Source organism: Convolutriloba macropyga, chromosome 10 (assembly GCF_964194025.1).
Source record: "Convolutriloba macropyga chromosome 10, txConMacr16.3, whole genome shotgun sequence".
Taxonomy (NCBI): Eukaryota; Metazoa; Xenacoelomorpha; order Acoela; family Convolutidae; genus Convolutriloba; species Convolutriloba macropyga.
Genome location: NC_134477.1, coordinates 49,536,225 through 49,557,933, shown reverse-complemented (window position 1 = coordinate 49,557,933; position 21,709 = coordinate 49,536,225). Strand labels below are relative to the sequence as shown.

Below are 21,709 nucleotides of genomic sequence, written 5' to 3'. Positions count from 1 at the left end.
CGACTCAACGCTAACGCGTATTCATGCTCGATTGGTACCCCCTTTTATCCACTACTAATATCAGTATTTATTACATAAAATCGTCTAAGTTTCTTTCTCCTCGATTTTGGCACAATAATCTACGCTTGTTCTACGACGCTTGTTCTACGACGCCGAAGTCCCAGTTTTTCAGTTTGTCTTTCAAAATGCAAATTTTGAACCTTTAATGCCAAAAAACCCCAAAATTTGGCTCCAAAAGCTCAACTTAACTCAACATTTGTTGATCCCGAGCAATTTTATCAGACCAAAATCAGCATGAAGTCTTTGAAGATGCCAAAACCATTTCATTTTATCCACTACTTATCCACTACTTAACAAATTTTTTAAAGTTTACGACAAATAAAATTCAGAAACCCTCAACAAAGTGGTGGGGAATAACAATTTTCAGTTTAATTGAAGAAGCTAAGAGGAAAAACATTTTTGGTATAACATCACACATATCAAATGATGAAAAAAGTGTTGTCTTGCTAAAATGACGGCCGCCGTTAACAGAAGTGGCCGCCGCCATTAACATAATAATATCAAACGGTTGAAAATTTTTGAATATAGATGTCTCTAAAAATTGGCTGGCAAGTTTAAGTATATTTCAAATTCTTTTAATAAGTTATGCAAACTATTGAATTTAATATAAGGATGTAATTATTATTTTACTTTAAAGCAAGTAATTACTTGAGAAAGCATAACTAATTTTAAGTTAGCAAACATGTCCGAATAATCTAAAATGTTCTAGAATAATTCTCACTGGGTAGACCTTTTTTTTCTACCTCATTCTTTTTTTTTATTCATCATGATTTTCAAATCACTACAAAGACTAGCAAAAAATTTAACTAATTTTTGTCATTTGATGAAACTTTATTTACTGGAGTTTTATCAAATGCATCTTTATCTACAGAAGATTTAAACGAGTTGACTGATTTAACAATTAATTGACTACATTTTGTAAAGAAAACAAAAACACACCTGACAAAACTGCTGGACACGAAATTGAGATTGGGAAGCTAACAAAAGCAAAATTCTTCCAGCTATTGCTTACCAAGTTTATGAAAGATTTACTGCAATACAAGCATCAGGAAACACTGGACAAATTTGAAAAAAAACACGTGCCGCAATATTTATCATTTCGCGATAAGCTGAGAAATTCTTTCAAAATTGGTAAATTGATTCATATCTAACAACAGTCAACAATATTTGGGGGAAAACTCAATCGATTATATCTGCTGACAATTTATGACAAGGGATACATATGGGAAAAACTGATACAAAATCATCATGACAATAAAGAGTACATTTCGTTAAAACAACTGCTCAATGATAAAAGATATTCGTAAAGGCCTTTGGCCATTCTATGCCATTCAATTATTCAGAGCCATATCAACTTTTACCAAGCATGTGAAAGTTATCCGAGGATTCTATCCTCAACAGACTACTATTCGGAAAGGAAAATTTTCAAACAATGTTCATAGCAGAGCTTGTGAAAGATAGTCAGTTGCAATCTAGAACTGTGATAGAAGTAGAATTTTTCATAATTTGAGTTTTTGTGAAATAAATGTTTCAATAAGTTTGATATCATCCTGCTAATTAAAACTTAAATTGTTTCTTTTCATTTCTTTCATTTTCAGCTATTACAAACCCCCTAATAGTGATAACACTCCTTAAGGATGAAATCATTACCTCTTATAGTGATAACACTCCTATTTAATAAAATAGATAACTTGATAAAATAGGTAACTTTAAAAAAAATAGTCTACTTTACGCCTAAGAAACCACCCGCACGATAGTTTACTGAAATAGTTTACTTACAAGTCTATTTCTAATAAAATTCAATCTGCTGCTAATAATTGGTGAAAATTATTATCAATTTCCAATAAATTATTCACAACTTTATTATTTTGCTCACAATTATAGCTTGCAACACAAATTTTTCAAACATGAGTTGTAATATTACCTCTAGAAATGAGAGATTGAACACTTTTTCATCGAATTTTTTCTGCCAGATATTATTTACATGTGCTTTTTTATCAAAAAATAGTAAAGTCTTAGTAGTATTACATTTAATACATGTTTTACAACCAACTGTTGATCTGCGAAGCAAGTTCCCTGATCAGTTTGGTAGATAGATATCTCCATCATCATCAGGAAACTTGCTTTGCATATCGCCAGTCTTAGCTCTAGTATCTTCACTAGTCTTAGCACCAGCACCGGTCTTCGCCCTAGCACTAATCTTTGCACTAACTTTAGAATTAGACCCAGCACTAGACCCAGTTTTAGTCCCGGTGTTAGCGCTAGCACTACTTTTTGGCAATAATATCTACAGTAGACCTGTTATTCTAACAATCATTTTTACGACAAACACCACTGAGTTATTTAAAACCACACTCCCTTTCACCCATTTTATCCTAATGAGAAAAATCGCAATGACCACTAGAGTTATTTAACTACCAGCCTTATTTTTACACTCTAAACATTTAACAACCATTATTTTTATAGGCTAAAATTTTGATTAGATTTCGAGCATGATTTTTAGAGTCCATACAGTCATTTAAACATCTTCTACCCACCTTATTAAAAACAGTACCGTTATATTTATTATCTATAAGTTTTTTCCGCCTGCTGCCACATTATCTAAAACATAGTTAAGATGAACACTAAAATATTCATATTTATTATAATCTGTATTTATAGTATCCTTTCCTTTTTTATTTAAACCTTTTCCTTTTTGTTTTTATTTTCTTCATATAGGTTGATTAGTTTGACCTCGACTATTCGGACATCAAGACCAGATGTCATTTCATTGCGTGGGTGCTCGGGTCACCCACTATACTCCACAGGTCACTAACAAAGTCCAACTTATCGTCTTCATTACAAACATCATAACCATATGCTCTGCCATTAATCATTGTGTTTGTTCAATTTAACATCGTACTTGCGGCAACGGCCAAAAGACCATTAGTTTTCATTGAACTGCCTGGTTGTATATAATTACATCAAAATTGCCCAGCTTTTAGTTTCACAAATTTATGAGACCCATCTCCAACAATTTGAATTAAATTCTTCTTTTGTTAAAACATCATCTTGTACTTGAATTGTTCTGGACACATGGCTTTTATTTAAAAACAAAACTTAAATTTATCCCTACAAATAAGGTTTCTATCAAAGAAATCTACCGCCCCTAGTCTCATATATGACATAGTTCTATCTATCTTTTTTCGGTTAATCCTCTCAAACTATAAGCGTTTAAAATTTCTTTATAAAGCGAACCAAACTTGAGTGATATACCGTAGTTCTATTTTTATCAATAATAATACAAGAGTTGTCACGAGTTTCATTTTTAATCACATCACATCATAATTCAGCTCTTCTGCTAATATTTCATGATATTTGTAATACTCACTAATCGAGCAATGAACTATTTAAAGAATGTTGTGTTTTATCCCAAAATTTTTTTATTCAGATTTTTAAATAGAGCATAAGTTCTACCAGTTGTTATATAAATATTGCCAGTATTATCTTTTGACCTGATATCTATGTGGGCAAGTTTGTGACACCTTACTATCTTCTATTCTTCAATACCGTGACGACAGCCTTCTGTGAATTAATAAAGTAATTTTTTCTGTTCTAATTGATGTCCCATATCATCAAGAACAATCACACTAATTTTGAAGCGGTCTAAATTTGCTATTGTGATCTCCTCTATTTAACTCATAGTATGCGCCCAATTTATTTGTTTCTTGATTCATCCAATCTTTTTTATCTTTAAATACCATGATTATTTTCTTGTTTTCACCATCCTTTTTCATATATCTTTTAAAAATGTCAAACAGAATAGGTCTTACCACTACCAGTTGAACCATAAACAATAGTAATCAAAACTCGCTTAATTTTTTTCCTTAAATCTTTAAATCCGCCAAATCCTTCTTCAAGCTTTGCAAATTTACTCGGTGACGAATTATATAATATATAGCGAACTGCAGCTCTAATTATTACACCAAATATAAGACTTCCTCTTTCCATTTTTTAGATCTGAAATAATATACAAATTAAAAGGACTATCCTAACTTTTAACGAATTTAGTAAAGAATACAATATTGAGAGTAAAACCATCAGCAATAATGAAATAGAGGATATGGCAAAGATATTAATCTAACTCCAATTGAAATGGTAATGCGATTGAGATCAAAAACCAATAAATATCAGGGAACCTGCTTGGCAGATTGTTAATGAAGAGGATATTGTTATTCCTAAAATTAATTTACACCCAATTGATGGTACTCATTCGTTTTCAGTCATAAAAATAGAAACAACTATGATAGATGCTATATGATAAATATATAAGATAAATGCTATTGTTTGGATTATAGTTTTGGTGAAACACTGACAAAATCCCTTAGCAATAGAGATAGCAATAGCTTTAGCAATAGCAGTGATAATGTTCATAGTAATAACAATTGCAATAGCAATGACAATGACAAAAACAATAGTAAAGCAAATATCTATAGTAAAGACACTATCTATAGCATTAGCAATAGCAAACACAATGTCTTTAGCAATAGACATAGTAATAGCAACAGTAATGGCAATATCTATAGTAAAGACAATATCTATAGCAACAACAAGCGCAATAGCAATGGCGATGCATGTGCGAGGCCCCATAACAATAGCAATAGCAACAGCAATAGATATAGATTTTGCAATAGCAATTGTAGTAGTGACGATGATAATTTTATTATTATTGATATTAACAAAGATCTGGAATCATTGTGAAAAGATGATGATATGATTATCAGGTCTGTATTTCCAGAGAAACTTAGATGTATAAAATCAGGACCTAGTGAACGTGGTAAGACATCCTTAATAAAAAAAGCTAATTATAGGTAATATATACTTTAATAATTTAATATCATTGCTCATACTGGTGATCAAAATGAAAGTGTAGATAGTGCAAATGATAAAGCGGATGTTGAGTTTATTGAAGATATAAAATATTTACCTTCGCTTTGTGATTTGCCCAAAGATTTCTAGAAACTCTGTGATATTTTTACTCTGGACAAATATTAATACTCTAGACAAATCGGTAAAATGTTACTCTAGACAAACCTGTATTATGTTTTTTTATTCGAACAAAGATGTAAGGTACTTCAATCAATACATAGAGACTTCTTTAACAATTTAACGAATATGAAACTACTTATGAAGAATTTGCTCAAAAAGGTGATAAAATATGAAGAGAGGCTTACAATTACATATTTATCGATGAATCTAAAATACAAAGTAATCATGGTAAGTTAAGAATTGATTGGGATTGGAGAGTTTTATAGTTTAATAAAAATTGGGACTAAGGCCATAGTTGTTAGAGTATTAGATATAGTTATATTTTTAGTTTTAGCTATGGTTATAGTTATAGTATAGTTTTAGTTATAGTTAGAGTTTTAGCAATAGTTATAGTACTAGCTATAGTTATCGTATTAGCTTTAGTAATAGCATTAGCTATAGTTATAGTGCTGACTATAAGTATAACTTTATCTATAACTATAACTTTAACTAAAACTATAACTGAATATTAAACTAATTGTAAAGTAAAACTTAAAACATCACCATTAAAGTCAATTGGTCTTTCTCTCTCATCTCTTATAGGAAACTCTATATATTCTTTTTTTGCTTAGTAGCATTTTTGATATAGCACATTAGTTCGTATAACGTTTATCATGTAACCAGGCGGCTCTATTAGATTAAAAGTGTATAGTATGTCCGTATTATTACCATTATGTTCAACACATAAAATCATATTACAGTGATTGTTAATAGTGTTAAACCTCATAATATCAATAATCTTTTGAGATGTATTTTCACCTGCTCTATGTAATATTTTTCTAAATCCCAGTATAGTTGTTATTGAGTTCTCCACCGCGAAGCTATGTGCACCCTATTTTTTTTCCATTCCACATTTCCTTGTATCCCTATTTTCTTCCATTATAACATTACCTTCAGATTCAGAAAACACTTAAAGAGGCTTTTAAATCCGCCACAAACGATCGACTCAGGGCCTTAACAACTGTTCTGTCTGGAATTCGAACTGAACCAGACGGAGAAGGAATTTTTGCCTTATCGGTAACCACTGGTGTTGATATTCTAATCCCAAATTAAATAGACAGCAAACAATTACAAAAGACGTTTATTAGTTTAATCGCCAGCTATAAAGTCATCTAGACTTTTTTTTCAGCTCAGAGAGAAAAACAAAATCCTTGCTCAAGACAATATTTTCGTTCAGAAAGAAATCTCCGAATATTCTCCTGTTTGCCTCCATGTTGATAGTTGATCGTGTAAAACAGCCCTTAAAGGCTTCTTGGTCTGGTCCACGTGAAATAATTTTGTTCTATCATGAGTTGAACACAGCGCAAATATAAGTCAATGGTTTGAGCGAAACAGTTAGTATACGAAGACTAAAATCATGCAAATTGACTTAAGCCGTTAAAAAGAGGCATCAAGCGAAAAATGATGCAAGTGAGCCGAGCTAACAGCAATGATGAGACAAAAACCCCACTACAAGAGCGCTATTGTTTTCGTAAAGAGTCAAATAATCGAGCACTGTTCAAATGTTGTAACAAATTTGCCTTATCGATTGTTTTCATTTAGATTTCATTGGTCTAAGAGCTTATTCAAAAAGCTCATGGTTCTGCGCAGCGCGCAAAAGCATACTCAATGTCAAGCGTCTGCGCATAGAATCTGAGGAATTGCGCAGTCATTGAACAGTTTTTATTTTATGTTGACATAATTACAGCTTTTGCAACATTGCTATTATCCCCAATTACCTTTCTTCGGTTACATTTTTATTGTCTCCCCTGGACTGCCCTGTGAATTGTCAGTAGGAACGTTGCTTTTATTTACAAAAGCAAAAGGTCTTAAAGGCAAGTTTTGTACGCAAAAACATAGCATTCTCCCGAAATCCGGACAATTTCCTCATCGTAGATTATATTTTGTCCTTTTCACGACATAAACTTGCAAATTGAACATAATCTACTCATTTGCAACCCTTAATAGACATTGAAAGACCTTTTTGTTATATTTGTTTTTACGCTTTCCATTTTTGTTTTTTTTTCCATTATCTTGGATAGTTTTGGTTTTTTTAGGTTGTTTTAGGTTATTTTAGCTCATTTAACCTCTGTGCAACGTGAACTACGTTTTGGGCAGTGTGGACAAGTTAATGGGCAATGCGGACAACCTAGGGGAAGGTTTTGGTTGTTTGATGGATATATTGAGATATTCTGGTTATTTTGTGATATTTGGTGGATTTTCAACGATATTCTGAGATTTTGCGAAATTTGGTGGATTTTTCTTTTTGCGGTGTTTTGGCCTCCGACACTCAGAAGGGGGGCGATATGTAGGATACAGTAGTATTTAGAGGTCATTGTATCAAGCATAATCAAGCATAATCATGTAAGAAAAATCAATTTGTTCAAAAGGAACTCCGGAATGTAGAAGTCATGATTCAGGGGTAACCACGTTTTAGCTTCATAAATTTTGTTGATTGTCTTTATGTCAGTTGACTTCTCTATATGTTTCAATTACAGTAAAAAAATTATTTATTATTTATTCTTTATTATTTTGAAGGAAAAGGCGCATTTTAAGATTATGTTAGGATTCTCCAACTACTACAGAGTATTCACATTGGGTGATGGACGACAGTACAGAGGCCTAATGCAAATTGAATCTTTCTGCTGGCATCACGTTAGAGGTTGCTGATTCCCAGCAGTCAAAATGCACTGGCAGCAATCTCTACGTCTTGATAGATTTTAGAATCTTTGTATAATTCTTCACCTGATCCGATTTTTTAAGTCAACTTTGACTGAATTTGGTGACAGTTGTTATTGAGATCTTTGCTGTTCACAAAGATCTCGCTTTAGTTGCGACAGTTAGGCCGTTCGTTACTTCTTATGCAAGCTTAAAGTTAAGTTTATTAGTGGAACCAATGAATCAAGTTAAAATATGCTTCCATCAAGATTACTTCAGAGCAGTCTTTCTATCAAATTTTAGTGGTTGGTCAAAGTACGATTCGCTCTCTTTTATGACTGAAAAATGTCAGCTTGTACTTCCTTAATACGCATCACAATCTTTAACCGGATATCAGTAAATCCGATTAATAGGACTATTGTAGCTGTTGTATTCCTAATTCTTCGCGCACCCAGGAGTGCACCGGGTCAAAGTTTCAATGCTTAAAATTCCTGAAAAACGAAAGAAGTGCGATAAATTCATCGGATTTTTTCAAGAATTGTTGTTTGTAGCGCTTAATGCGTTGAAAGCGGCTGAATTAAAATTTGTCTGCTAAACACCGTATATCTTAAGTCAATTCACCGGTGAACAAATCACCGCGACCCAGGTTGAGGTACCATCCGGAAGTGACGTCTGATCAGACCAAGTCCAACGCACACGGTGTGTTCCCATATCAAAATTACAGGATCTAGGATTTGGTTCGAGTGCTCAATAGTATGATCAGAGCTCACTTGGATCTGGGGATGGTATGATCAGAGGTCGCTTCCGGATGGTAGTGGTCTGATCAGAGATCATTTCCGTCTGGGTTGGTCTGATTAGAGGCGGTTTCAAGCGCACATTAGGCTGATCAGAGAAGATCTTGAGCGGAAAATTTTTCTTTTGATTTTTCGTTTTTTACCGAGAAATGTTGGCTCTGCCAAGAGGCAACAAAAAGCAGCTGATCACAGACACATCAAGAGTCTGATGGCTTCGAACAGAACCAAAGGGGTTCAGCTGATAGAAAATGCCAGTCCCCGTAAAAGAAAGTTTTGACTAACTGTAGAACACGGCGTTTTATATGGAAAGCAGTCTATATTCATCCATTAAGTTCGAAATATGCACTATAGGGTGTACTAAATAATTTTTTTTCAGCAGCTAGGTTTTCTGTTCTTTAGCAATACTCTAGCAATACAATAGAAGGGTCTTTTCCTTAGATGAATTTAATACTGCTTACATCAATTTTTACGAACTGAATTTATGATAAAATTAAAGAACTTTGTTCATAGTGAAAACCATTCACTGATTAGACTATTTCGAGCGGAAGTGAGTCTAATCAAAGGTGATTTTGAGCGCATTATAGTCTGATCAGGAGTGACTTTTGAGCGGACAATAGTCTGATCAGAAGTGATTTTGAGCTCACAATCGTCTGGACGATGGTCCGGGTTTGGTCTGGGCCATGGTTGCACAATCGTGCGGACAGTGGTCTGATTTCGGTCTGATACCAGTTGATTTCTGTCTGAAAAAAACCGATCAGAGACAGTTTGATGCGCTCACTTCGAGCGCACACGGTGTTTCGAGCGCACTTTAGTCTGATCAGAGATTACTTTTGTCTGGAACGGTGGTCTGATCAGAGGTCACTTCTGGATGGCACCTCAATCTGGGGAACCAAATTGCATTAAACTTTTGCGGTTTTTAACAGTGAAAGATTTGGGGGTTTTAGCCAAGAAATACTTTTTACTGCTTTTTACTGGAAGCTGTGATAAACTTTCACCTTTAAAAACTGCTAACGTCATAAAATTCGCCGCTAAAAACCGCAAATCCAACAACCTAACAAACGTTTGGCAGATTTAAATGACAGGTGGAGAGGTCGCATCAATGCTGGATGTCACCTGTTCAAACCCCGTCAGTTTTTTGTTAAGAAATCTTTATAATGAGTTGAAATAAAACCTTTGCCGCTGAGATAGCAAGCACCAAAAATTTATACCTTACAAAAATTTGCCGCTTTCACCGCGTTCATCTCTAAAAACATTATCTATAGAGTTTGTGAATAAAGGCAATTTAGACACTTGGTTTGTTTTATTTTGTTGCACTAATTATACAATGAAACTGAAGTAAAGTTTTCGGTTTTACAACCTTACATCCTCATCAATATTAAAAAGTTTTAACTTGTGGGCTAAACAATCAACATTAAAGTGGGAGGTAAGTTATCAGGGCAGAGATAAGATAATCATCAACATTAACTAGTATTGCCAAGCTAGGTAAACTTACAGCGGACACCTAAAACGATATAACAAAAATTAAGAAAACGAACACCCACGCCGAGGAATTTCGGCAAGACTAAATAATAAAAGCAACATTTAGAGCTGAAAGTTTGGATAATTCCATGTCCTTTTTTTACATAGATTCTTATATATTTTCATATATAAAATCATTAAAAATTGAGACATGCATTCAGCGCATTCAGTGCAAGATTATGTACAGCAATTGCGATGATTTTTCTGAAAGGTCAACAATAGTTATCACTCATCTTTTACATAATTGTGCGATTCTAATCGTAGATGTTGTTTGGAAATGTAAATCTTACATAATTTTGCGTTTCTAAGAGTAGATATTACAAAATAGTCTGATTAAAAGCATAAAATTTGCATAATTTTCCATTTCTGATAGTGTATTGTGCAAAATTATAACATTTATTAACGTAATTCTTGCAAAATTTAGCGCTTCTAAGAGCAGATCTTACATAATATTGAATTTATAAGCGGACGTCATAAATAGGTTGTCGTTTCTATGCGTAGTTTTCAGATAAATCTGACATAGCTTTGCGTTTGCAAGCATAGATCATACAAAGATTGGTCCTTTCTAAACGTAGTCCATATCTTATTTTGTATTTCTAATAGCTGATTATACATATTTGTGAGTTTCTAAGCGTAAGTTCTACATAATTTTGCGTTTCTAAGCGTCGATCTTTCACAATTTCTGAATTTCTAAACGTCGATCTTACATATTTTGGAAGTTTTTCTGCTAAGAAATCTTTGTAATGAGTTGCAATAAAACTTTCACCACTAATGACCACCTACAGTAAATATTCATACCTTACAAAATTCGCCGCTTTCACTGCGTTCATCGCTCGAAGTATTATCTATAGATTTTTTCATTGAAATCAAATTTAATCCATTGATTTGTTGTAATTCGTTTTACTATTTACACAAACGTATTGATGTAACATTTCCGGTTTCACAACATTACATCTTCATCAATTTTTATTACCTTTCAACTTCAGGGCCAAGGAATCAAAATCAGAAAGGGTGGTAAATTATCAAGGTAGAGAAACGATAGTCATCGACATAAACAAGTACTGCCAATCAGGTAAACAGAGAATTGACGCTCAAAAGTGTATAAAAAAATTATAAAAATGAACATCCGGCCCGAGGAATTTTGGCAAGATGTAAGAAAAACAACATTTAGAGCTGAAAAGTTGGAAATGTCTTTGAACATTTCTAACATATTTTCTTACATAAATTTCGTATATTAGATCATTAAATGATGCATTCGTATGATCATTAAATGAAAGACATGCATTCAGCGCATTCAATGCAATTGATGAACACAATTTGATATGAAATTTCTAACTGATCAACAATGGTTACCACCTATCTTTTATTTAATTCTGAGATTCTATGTGTAGACTTTGTTCCTGTTTATAAGTCTAAATTTTACATAATATTCCGTTTCTAAGCGTAGATTTTACATAGTTTGATTGGAAGCCAAAAATTTTGCATAATTTTTGATTTCTGATTGTTGATTGTACAAAATTAAAACAATTATCTGCGTAAATTTTGCATAAGGTAGCGTTTCTAAGCGCAGATCATAATTAATCTTGAATTTATAAGCGGATATCATAAATTATTTGGCATCTCTAAGCGTAGTTCTCGGATAAATTCAGTACTTTCAGTTCTCTAAATTGAGTTCTCAGTACTTTTGGGTTTGCCAGCGTAGATCACACAAAAATTGGCCCTTTCTAAACAAAGAAGATATCTTTTTTTGTATTTCTAAGCGCTGCTTTTACATGTTTGTGAGTTTCTACGCTTCAGTTTGTCATAATTTTGTGGTTCTAAACGTTGATCTTTCACATTGTTTGAGTTTCTAAACGTGATCTCACATATTTCGGCGTTTCTTCTGGTGAATCTTACATAAAATTTGCGTTTCTAAAGGTTGTCCTCGCGTTGTTACAACGCTTAGATCTGTGTCTCTTTAACTAGCATCCCTGACCACCTGCATGCTGGTCGCCTCTTCTACCAGTTTCCCACTACACTTTAGTTTTCTTAAGAAATCTGTTCCGCACAATTTTTTTCTTCAATATCCTATGTAGTTGTGCTTTTTGGTAGATGCATTAAGTATACATAAACTTTATTATATTTTAATTCACACTCGGCGCGCAATTTAAGTACTTAGAAGGTGAGAGGAATGAACTCAGGTTTTTATTTAATGAAGCTCAACGGCTGTCAATGAAGGCAAAAACATTCACCTAAGGCATCTATTAAGCGCTTGAATGTTTATAGGATCACCGCTAAGTTGAACAATATTTCATGTAATAATAACTCAAAAATTAAAATGTTGAACCCGTGTAACAAATACGCATCCAAACAAGAATTTACCAAAAGTTCACGCTTAGATGCACCTTGATTATTTACAATCTACGCTCAGGAACGCAAAGTTATCTAGTATATACGCTTAGAAACTCACAATTATGTGAGATCTATGCTTAGAAACGGTATCATTTTCTTTTCAACGAGTTACTCGTAGATCTCGCCAAAAATTCGCCGAAATTACAATGCAAATAACAGTCAGTCTTGCACAATTTCGAGTTTTTAGCGTTGACGTCTCGGCTTGGGCATTTGAAAACCTCAATAGTTTGTCATCTGTTTGTTTGTTTTCACTAGATATCATACGACGGTTGTCAAAATTTATGTTCCTGCACACAAAGTATTGTATAATAACTTTTTCACCTTATGGTATACCTACAATTAAAAAAACGGCGCGAGAGGTACACAAGACAGGAAACTATTTTTTGTTTTCTAGAACTAACAAAAATGACAAAAATGTCAAGTTTTTGATGATGATGATTCAGTTAAAAAAAGAGCTATGCTTTTTATTTTTTGAATGACAATTCAGTTTTTAAAGCTTAGAAAGGTAGCTTAAAAGAGGCTCAGTCTCTTTTAAGTTCAAGTCATAATTGCCTAAGATTATGGAGACCAGGATAAGAGAAGAATGGTTTTCGTGACGGCGGTAAACTCAACTTCCCTCAAGCTTAAAAAAATGAGGACAAACTGACTTTCACTCTGGTTATTTTTCAGGAAAATATATCTGCTAATAAGATAAGCTTATTAAGTTCAACTACTGCTGGACGTAAAGTTGGCCAGAAAGATGAAGCTTGGTTAATAAAATTAATAAAAAGATTTCTTCGAGTTTTATTCTGTGATACGGATCTAAAGAGCAGTTCGTGTAATGATCGGCTTGCAAATGATGGAAAATGGTTTTAATGCAATTCGGGTCCATCATCGAAAATGTCCCATCCTATTACACAGGTCTTACACTTACATCTTCATTCGGCGAGTTTTTTCTTTTTATTATCGGTTTTAAGTAATTGCGAAGGGGATCTATTCAGTTTTGCCCCCCCCCCACGTTTTGGCTTTTACCCCCCCCCGCTGGATATCACCTGTTCAAACCCCGTCAGTTTTTTTGTAAAGAAATCTTTATAATGAGTTGAAATAAAACCTTTGCCGCTGAGACCGCAAGCACCAAAAATTTATACCTTACAAAAATTTTCCGCTTTCACCGCGTTCATCTCTAAAAGCATTATCTATAGAGTTTGTGAATAAAGGCAATTTAGACCCTTGGTTTGTTTTATTTTGTTGCACTAATTATACAATGAAACTGAAGTAAAGTTTTCGGTTTTACAACCTTACATCCTCATCAATATTAAAAAGTTTTAACTTGTGGGCTAAACAATCAACATTAAAGTGGGAGGTAAGTTATCAGGGCAGAGATAAGATAATCATCATCATTAACTAGTATTGCCAAGCTAGGTAAACTTACAGCGGACACCTAAAACGATATAACAAAAATTAAGAAAACGAACACCCACGCCGAGGAATTTCGGCAAGACTAAATAATAAAAGCAACATTTAGAGCTGAAAGTTTGGATAATTCCATGTCCTTTTTTTACATAGATTCTTATATATTTTCATATATAAAATCATTAAAAATAGAGACATGCATTCAGCGCATTCACTGCAAGATTATGTACACCAATTGCGATGATTTTTCTGAAAGGTCAACAATAGTTATCACTCACCTTTTACATAATTGTGCGATTCTAATCGTAGATGTTGTTTGGAAATGTAAATCTTACATAATTTTGCGTTTCTAAGAGTAGATATTACAAAATAGTCTGATTAAAAGCATAAAATTTGCATAATTTTCCATTTCTGATGGTGTATTGTGCAAAATTATAACATTTATTAACGTAATTCTTGCAAAATTTAGCGCTTCTAAGAGCAGATCTTACATAATATTGAATTTATAAGCGGACGTCATAAATAGGTTGTCGTTTCTATGTGTAGTTTTCAGATAAATCTGACATAGCTTTGCGTTTGCAAGCATAGATCATACAAAGATTGGTCCTTTCTAAACGTAGTCCATATCTTTTTTTTGTATTTCTAATAGCTGATTATACATATTTGTGAGTTTCTAAGCGTAAGTTCTACATAATTTTGCGTTTCTAAGCGTCGATCTTTCACAATTTCTGAATTTCTAAACGTCGATCTTACATATTTTGGAAGTTTTTCTGCTAAGAAATCTTTATAATGAGTTGAAATAAAACCTTTGCCGCTGAGACCGCAAGCACCAAAAATTTATACCTTACAAAAATTTGACGCTTTCACCGCGTTCATCTCTAAAAGCATTATCTATAGAGTTTGTGAATAAAGGCAATTTAGACCCTTGGTTTGTTTTATTTTGTTGCACTAATTATACAATGAAACTGAAGTAAAGTTTTCGGTTTCACAACCTTACGTCCTCATCAATACTAAAAAGTTTTAACTTGTGGGCTAAACAATCAACATTAAAGTGGGAGGTAAGTTATCAGGGCAGAGATAAGATAATCATCAACATTAACTAGTATTGCCAAGCTAGGTAAACTTACAGCGGACACCTAAAACGATATAACAAAAAATAAGAAAACGAACACCCACGCCGAGGAATTTCGGCAAGACTAAATAATAAAAGCAACATTTAGAGCTGAAAGTTTGGATAATTCCATGTCCTTTTTTTACATAGATTCTTATAAATTTTCATATATCAAATCATTAAAAATTGAGACATGCATTTAGCGCATTCAGTGCAAGATTATGTACACCAATTGCGATGATTTTTCTGAAAGGTCAACAATAGTTATCACTCACCTTTTACATAATTGTGCGATTCTAATCGTAGATGTTGTTTGGAAATGTAAATCTTACATAATTTTGCGTTTCTAAGAGTAGATATTACAAAATAGTCTGATTAAAAGCATAAAATTTGCATAATTTTCCATTTCTGATGGTGTATTGTGCAAAATTATAACATTTATTAACGTAATTCTTGCAAAATTTAGCGCTTCTAAGAGCAGATCTTACATAATATTGAATTTATAAGCGGACGTCATAAATAGGTTGTCGTTTCTATGTGTAGTTTTCAGATAAATCTGACATAGCTTTGCGTTTGCAAGCATAGATCATACAAAGATTGGTCCTTTCTAAACGTAGTCCATATCTTTTTTTTGTATTTCTAATAGCTGATTATACATATTTGTGAGTTTCTAAGCGTAAGTTCTACATAATTTTGCGTTTCTAAGCGTCGATCTTTCACAATTTCTGAATTTCTAAACGTCGATCTTACATATTTTGGAAGTTTTTCTGCTAAGAAATCTTTATAATGAGTTGAAATAAAACCTTTGCCGCTGAGACCGCAAGCACCAAAAATTTATACCTTACAAAAATTTGACGCTTTCACCGCGTTCATCTCTAAAAGCATTATCTATAGAGTTTGTGAATAAAGGCAATTTAGACCCTTGGTTTGTTTTATTTTGTTGCACTAATTATACAATGAAACTGAAGTAAAGTTTTCGGTTTCACAACCTTACGTCCTCATCAATACTAAAAAGTTTTAACTTGTGGGCTAAACAATCAACATTAAAGTGGGAGGTAAGTTATCAGGGCAGAGATAAGATAATCATCAACATTAACTAGTATTGCCAAGCTAGGTAAACTTACAGCGGACACCTAAAACGATATAACAAAAATTAAGAAAACGAACACCCACGCCGAGGAATTTCGGCAAGACTAAATAATAAAAGCAACATTTAGAGCTGAAAGTTTGGATAATTCCATGTCCTTTTTTTACATAGATTCTTATATATTTTCATATATAAAATCATTAAAAATAGAGACATGCATTCAGCGCATTCACTGCAAGATTATGTACACCAATTGCGATGATTTTTCTGAATGGTCAACATTAGTTATCACTCATCTTTTACATAATTGTGCGATTCTAATCGTAGATGTTGTTTGGAAATGTAAATCTTACATAATTTTGCGTTTCTAAGAGCAGATATTACAAAATAGTCTGATTAAAAGCAAAAAATTTGCATAATTTTCCATTTCTGATAGTGTATTGTGCAAAATTATAACATTTATCAACGTAAATCTTGCAAAATCTAGCATTTCTAAGAGCAGATCTTACATAATATTGAATTTATAAGCGGGCGTCATAAATAGGTTGGCGTTTCTATGCGTAGTTTTCAGATAAATCTGACATAGCTTTGCGTTTGCAAGCATAGATCATACAAAGATTGGTCCTTTCTAAACGTAGTTCATATCTTATTTTGTATTTCTAATCGCTGATTATAAATATTTGTGAGTTTCTAAGCGTAAGTTCTACATAATTTTGCGTTTCTAAGCGTCGATCTTTCACAATTACTGAATTTCTAAACGTCGATCTTACATAATTTGGAAGTTTTTCTGCTAAGAAATCTTTGTAATGAGTTGCAATAAAACTTTCACCACTAATGACCACCTACAGTAAATATTCATACCTTACAAAACTCGCCGCTTTCACTGCGTTCATCGCTCGAAGCATTATCTATAGATTTTCTCATTGAAATCAAATTTAATCCATTGATTTGTTGTAATTCGTTTTACTATTTACACAAAATCATTGATGTAACATTTCCGGTTTCACCACATTACATCTTCATCAATTTTTATTAACTTTCAACTTGTGGAACCAAAATCAGAAAGGGTGGTAAATCATAAAGATAGAGAAACGATAGTCATCGACATTAACAAGTACTGCCAAGCCAGGTAAACAGAGAATTGACGCTCAAAACTGTATAAAAAAATTATAAAAATGAACATCCGGGCCGAGGAATTTGGCAAGATGTAAGAAAAACAACATGAAGAGCTGAAAAATTGGAAATATCTTCGTACATTTCTAACATATTTTCTTACATAAATTTCGTATATTAGATCATTAAATTTAAAGACATGCATTCAGCGCATTCAATGCAATTGATGAACACAATTTGATATGAACTTTCGAACCGATCAACAATAGTTACCACTGATCTTTTATTTAATTCTGAGAATCCATGTGTAGATTTTGTTCCTGTTTATAAGTCTAAATTTTAAATAATATTCTATTTCTATGCGTAGATTTTACATAGTTTGATTGGAAGCCAAAAATTTTGCATAATTTTTCATTTCTGATTGTTAATTGTGCAATATTAAAACAATTATCTGCGTAAGTTTTGCATAATGTAGCGTTTCTAAGCGCAGATCATACATAATCTTGAATTTATAAGCGGATATCATAAATAATTTGGCATCTCTAAGCGTAGTTCTCGGATAAATTCAGTATGTTCATTTCTCTAAAGTGAGTTCCCAGTACTTTTGGGTTTGCCAGCGTAGATCACACAAAAATTGGCCCTTTCTAAACAAAGAAGATATCTTATTTTGTATTTCGAAGCGCTGCTTTTACATGTTTGTGAGTTTCTAAGCTTCAGTTCGTCATAATTTTGCGGTTCTAAAAGATGATCTTTCACATTGTTTGAGTTTCTAAACGTAGATCTCACATATTTCGGCGTTTCTTCTGGTGAATCTTACATAAAAGTTTGCGTTTCTAAAGGTTGTCCTCGCGTTGTTGCAACGCTTAGATCTGTGTCTCTATAACTAGCACCACTGACCACCTGCATGCTTGTCGCCTCTTCTACCAGTTTCCCACTACACTTTAGTTTTCTTAAGAAATCTGTTCCGCACAAATTTTTTCTTCAATATCCTATGCAGTTGTGCTTTTTGGTAGATGAATTAAGTATACAAAAACTTTATTATATTTTAATTCACACTCGGCGCGCAATTTAAATACTTAGAAGTTGTGAGGAATGAACTCAGGTTTTTATTTAATGAAGCTCAACGGCTGTCAATGAAGTCAAAAACCTTCACCTAATGCATCTATTAAGCGCTTGAATGTTTATAGGATCACCGCTAAGTTGAACAATAGTTCATGTAATAATAACTCAAAAATTAAAATGTTGAACCCATGTAACAAATACGCATGCAAACAAGAATTTACCAAAAGTTTTCGCTTAGATGCACCTTGATTATCTACAATCTACGCTCAGGAACACAAAGTTATCTAGTATCTACGCTTAGAAAATCACAATTATGTGAGATCCACGCTTAGAAACGGTAGTGTTTTCTTTTCAACGAGTTACGAGCAGATCTCACAAAATTTCGCCACATTTACAGTGCAAATAACAGTCAATGTTGCACAATTTCGAGTTTTTATCGTTGACACCTCGGCTTGGGCATTTGAAAACCTTAATAGTTTGTCATGTGTTCGTTCGTTTTCTCTAGATATCATACAAAGGTTGTCAAAATTTTTGTTTCTGCACGCAAATTATTGCAGAGTAACTATTTAACCCATTGGTATACCTGCAATAAAAAAAACGGCACAAGAGCTACACAAGACAGGAAACTATTTTTTGATTTCCAGAACTAACAAAAATGTCAAGTTTTTGATGATGATTCAGTCAAAAAAGAGCTATGCTTTTCATTTTTTGAATGACGATTCAATTTTTAAAGCTTAAAAACGAAGCTTAAAAGAGGTTCAGTCTCTTTTAAGTTCAAGTCATAATAGCCTAAGTTTATGGAGACCAGGATCAGAGTAGAATGATTTTCGTGACGGCGGTAAACTCAACTTCCGACAAACTTTAAAAATTAAGATGAACTGATTTTCAATTTGGTTTTTTCTCAGAAAAATATATCTGCGACTAAGATAAGTTTATTAAGTTTAACTACTGCTGGATGTAAAGTTGGCCAGAAAGATGAAGCTTGGCTAATAAAATTAATAAAAAGATTTCTTTGAGTTTTATTCAATGATCTGGATCTAAAGACCAGTTCGTGTAATGATCGGCTTGCAAGTGATAGAAAATGGTTTTAATGCAATTCTGGTCCATCATCGAAAATGTCCCATTCTATTACACAGGTCTTACACTTACATCTTAATTCGGCGAGTTTTTTCTTTTTATTATCAGTTTTAAGTAATTGAGAAGGGGGATCTATTCAGTTTTGCCCCCCCCCCCCCCCAACGCTTTTACGCCCCCCCCCCCCCCGTTACAAAATATATGTTGTTATATAGCACGTTACTATGTAAGAAAAATAGCACGTGAGGATCGTAAAATATATAACCCGACTAAGCTGGGGGGGGGGGGGGGCAAACAGAAGAGATCCAAGGGGGGGGGGGCAAAATGCAAAAAAGAAGAAAAAAGCTTACAACTGCCTCTGATTGAGCAATGGTGGGTAGAAACGGCGTAAAATCTGTTCAGATGAGTTACAGTACAGATAGATCCACTTTTAGCCTTGTCAGCCATTCGACCTACAAACCCCTCCCCATCTAAATCGAAGGTATTGTCCAAAAGAGAAAGGGAAGTCGTAACAAACAACTGAAAAAATATGAAAACAGACATACTGATTTGTCTAAACAATTTTTTTATTTATATAATACGAGTGTAAGTGTAGGGACAGAAAACTAAAATTTGCATTTTGACGTTGGTTTTCAAGTTTTGAGTTTGCAACTTCTGTCAAATCGCGACAGTCGTCGCTCCTTTGATGTTACTCTTTTTCCTGACAAAAACATCTGCTGACTGTAAAATGGCATCCGAAAGAGAACAAAACTTTTATTTGGAGCGCTTGTAAGGCCTAAATCAAGTACAACAAACAAAATTTGATCTAAATTTTTTCTATAAAACAAAGAAAAGAAAATTTTTCGTTAATATGACCATAAAATTTATGCATTGGTAACATATCTTGACCTAGAAAGCTAACATTTAGCTGAATTTTATGAATTTGCATCATTTTGCACATCTGTTCTTACAGAAAACACGCTACTGCTCAATCAGGTCACATAACTCGTATATACACTCTCATTATCTCTGAAATTGAGAATCAAAATGAAAAATCTTTTCTAAAGTCTTGCATTTGATTGAACATTTGAAAAGTTAACCTCCCAAAATAATCCCGCACATTTGCTTCGGAAGCAACCGTAGAAAAGAACGGAACTAAGTTTAGCCCGTACTTAACTCAAAAGCAAATTCAGTACTGAATCAGAGTAAAATTCAGAAATTATCAGTACTGATTCAGACTCTGATTCAGGTCAAATTTCGCTCTGAATTCCTCTGATTCAGAGTCTGATACAGACTCTGAATCAGACTCTAATTCAAACTCTGATTTTTGTCTGAATCAGACTCTGATTCAGACTCCAATTTTTCTCTGATTCAGACCCTGATTCAGACTCTGAATCAGACCTTGATTCAGACTCTGATCTTCTCTGAATTAGGGAAATTTCTTAGCTATGTTTATGAGCCAGGCTGAGTTTTACCATTACTTTTGATCTCAGGTCCCTAAAATATATAAATTCATTTAATTAATACCTGTAGAAATTGAATTTTATAGTATAGGTTGTCGGAAATCTCCTCAAATCAATTTAGAGAATGACTTTTTGAGATATTACCCTCTGTGGTTTTTACCCTCCTACTTTTTAATTCCGGGCCAGAGACGGGCAGCGGCGGAATTACATGAAAACGTATAGGAGAATCGAGCAGAGTACTATGTAAAAAAAACTAGGCTCAAAACGATCTCTCCGATAAATGGAAAGTCTATGGCTAAAACTTTTCACAAAATACGTACATACCTTCATACATATATATATATATATATATATATATATATATAAATAGATACATACATACATATATATACATACATATAAACATACATACATACATACATACATACATACATACATAAATACATACATACATACATACATACATACATACATACATACATACATACATACATACATACATACATACTTACATACATACATACATACATACATACATACATACATACATACATACATACCTACATACCTACATACATACATACATACATACATACATACATACACACATACATACATACATACATACATACATACATACATACATACATACATACATACATACATACATACATACATACATACATACATACATACATACATACATACATACATACATGCATGCATACATACATACATACATACATACATACATACATACATACATACATACATACATACATACATACATACATACATACATACATACATACATACATACATACATACATACATACATACATACATACATACATACATACATAAATACATACATACATACATACATACATACATACATACATACATACATACATACTTTTTCAAATGAACACATTCGGCCTAAATCATTTGTCATGACATC

At 33.1% G+C, this 21,709-nt stretch overlaps 1 protein-coding gene across 1 annotated transcript in view; it reads right to left on the bottom strand.

The window, feature by feature from the left end:
- The window catches only part of LOC142348636 (uncharacterized), a 38,721-nt gene extending 18,805 nt beyond the window's left edge, over positions 1–19,916 (bottom strand). Inside the window, exon 1 of the mRNA XM_075400049.1 lies at positions 19,657–19,916. Within this exon, the coding sequence (XP_075256164.1) occupies positions 19,657–19,849 (193 nt within the window). The 5' untranslated portion in view covers positions 19,850–19,916. The remainder of the gene's footprint in view (positions 1–19,656) is intronic.
- Between the last annotated feature and the right edge of the window lie 1,793 nt (positions 19,917–21,709).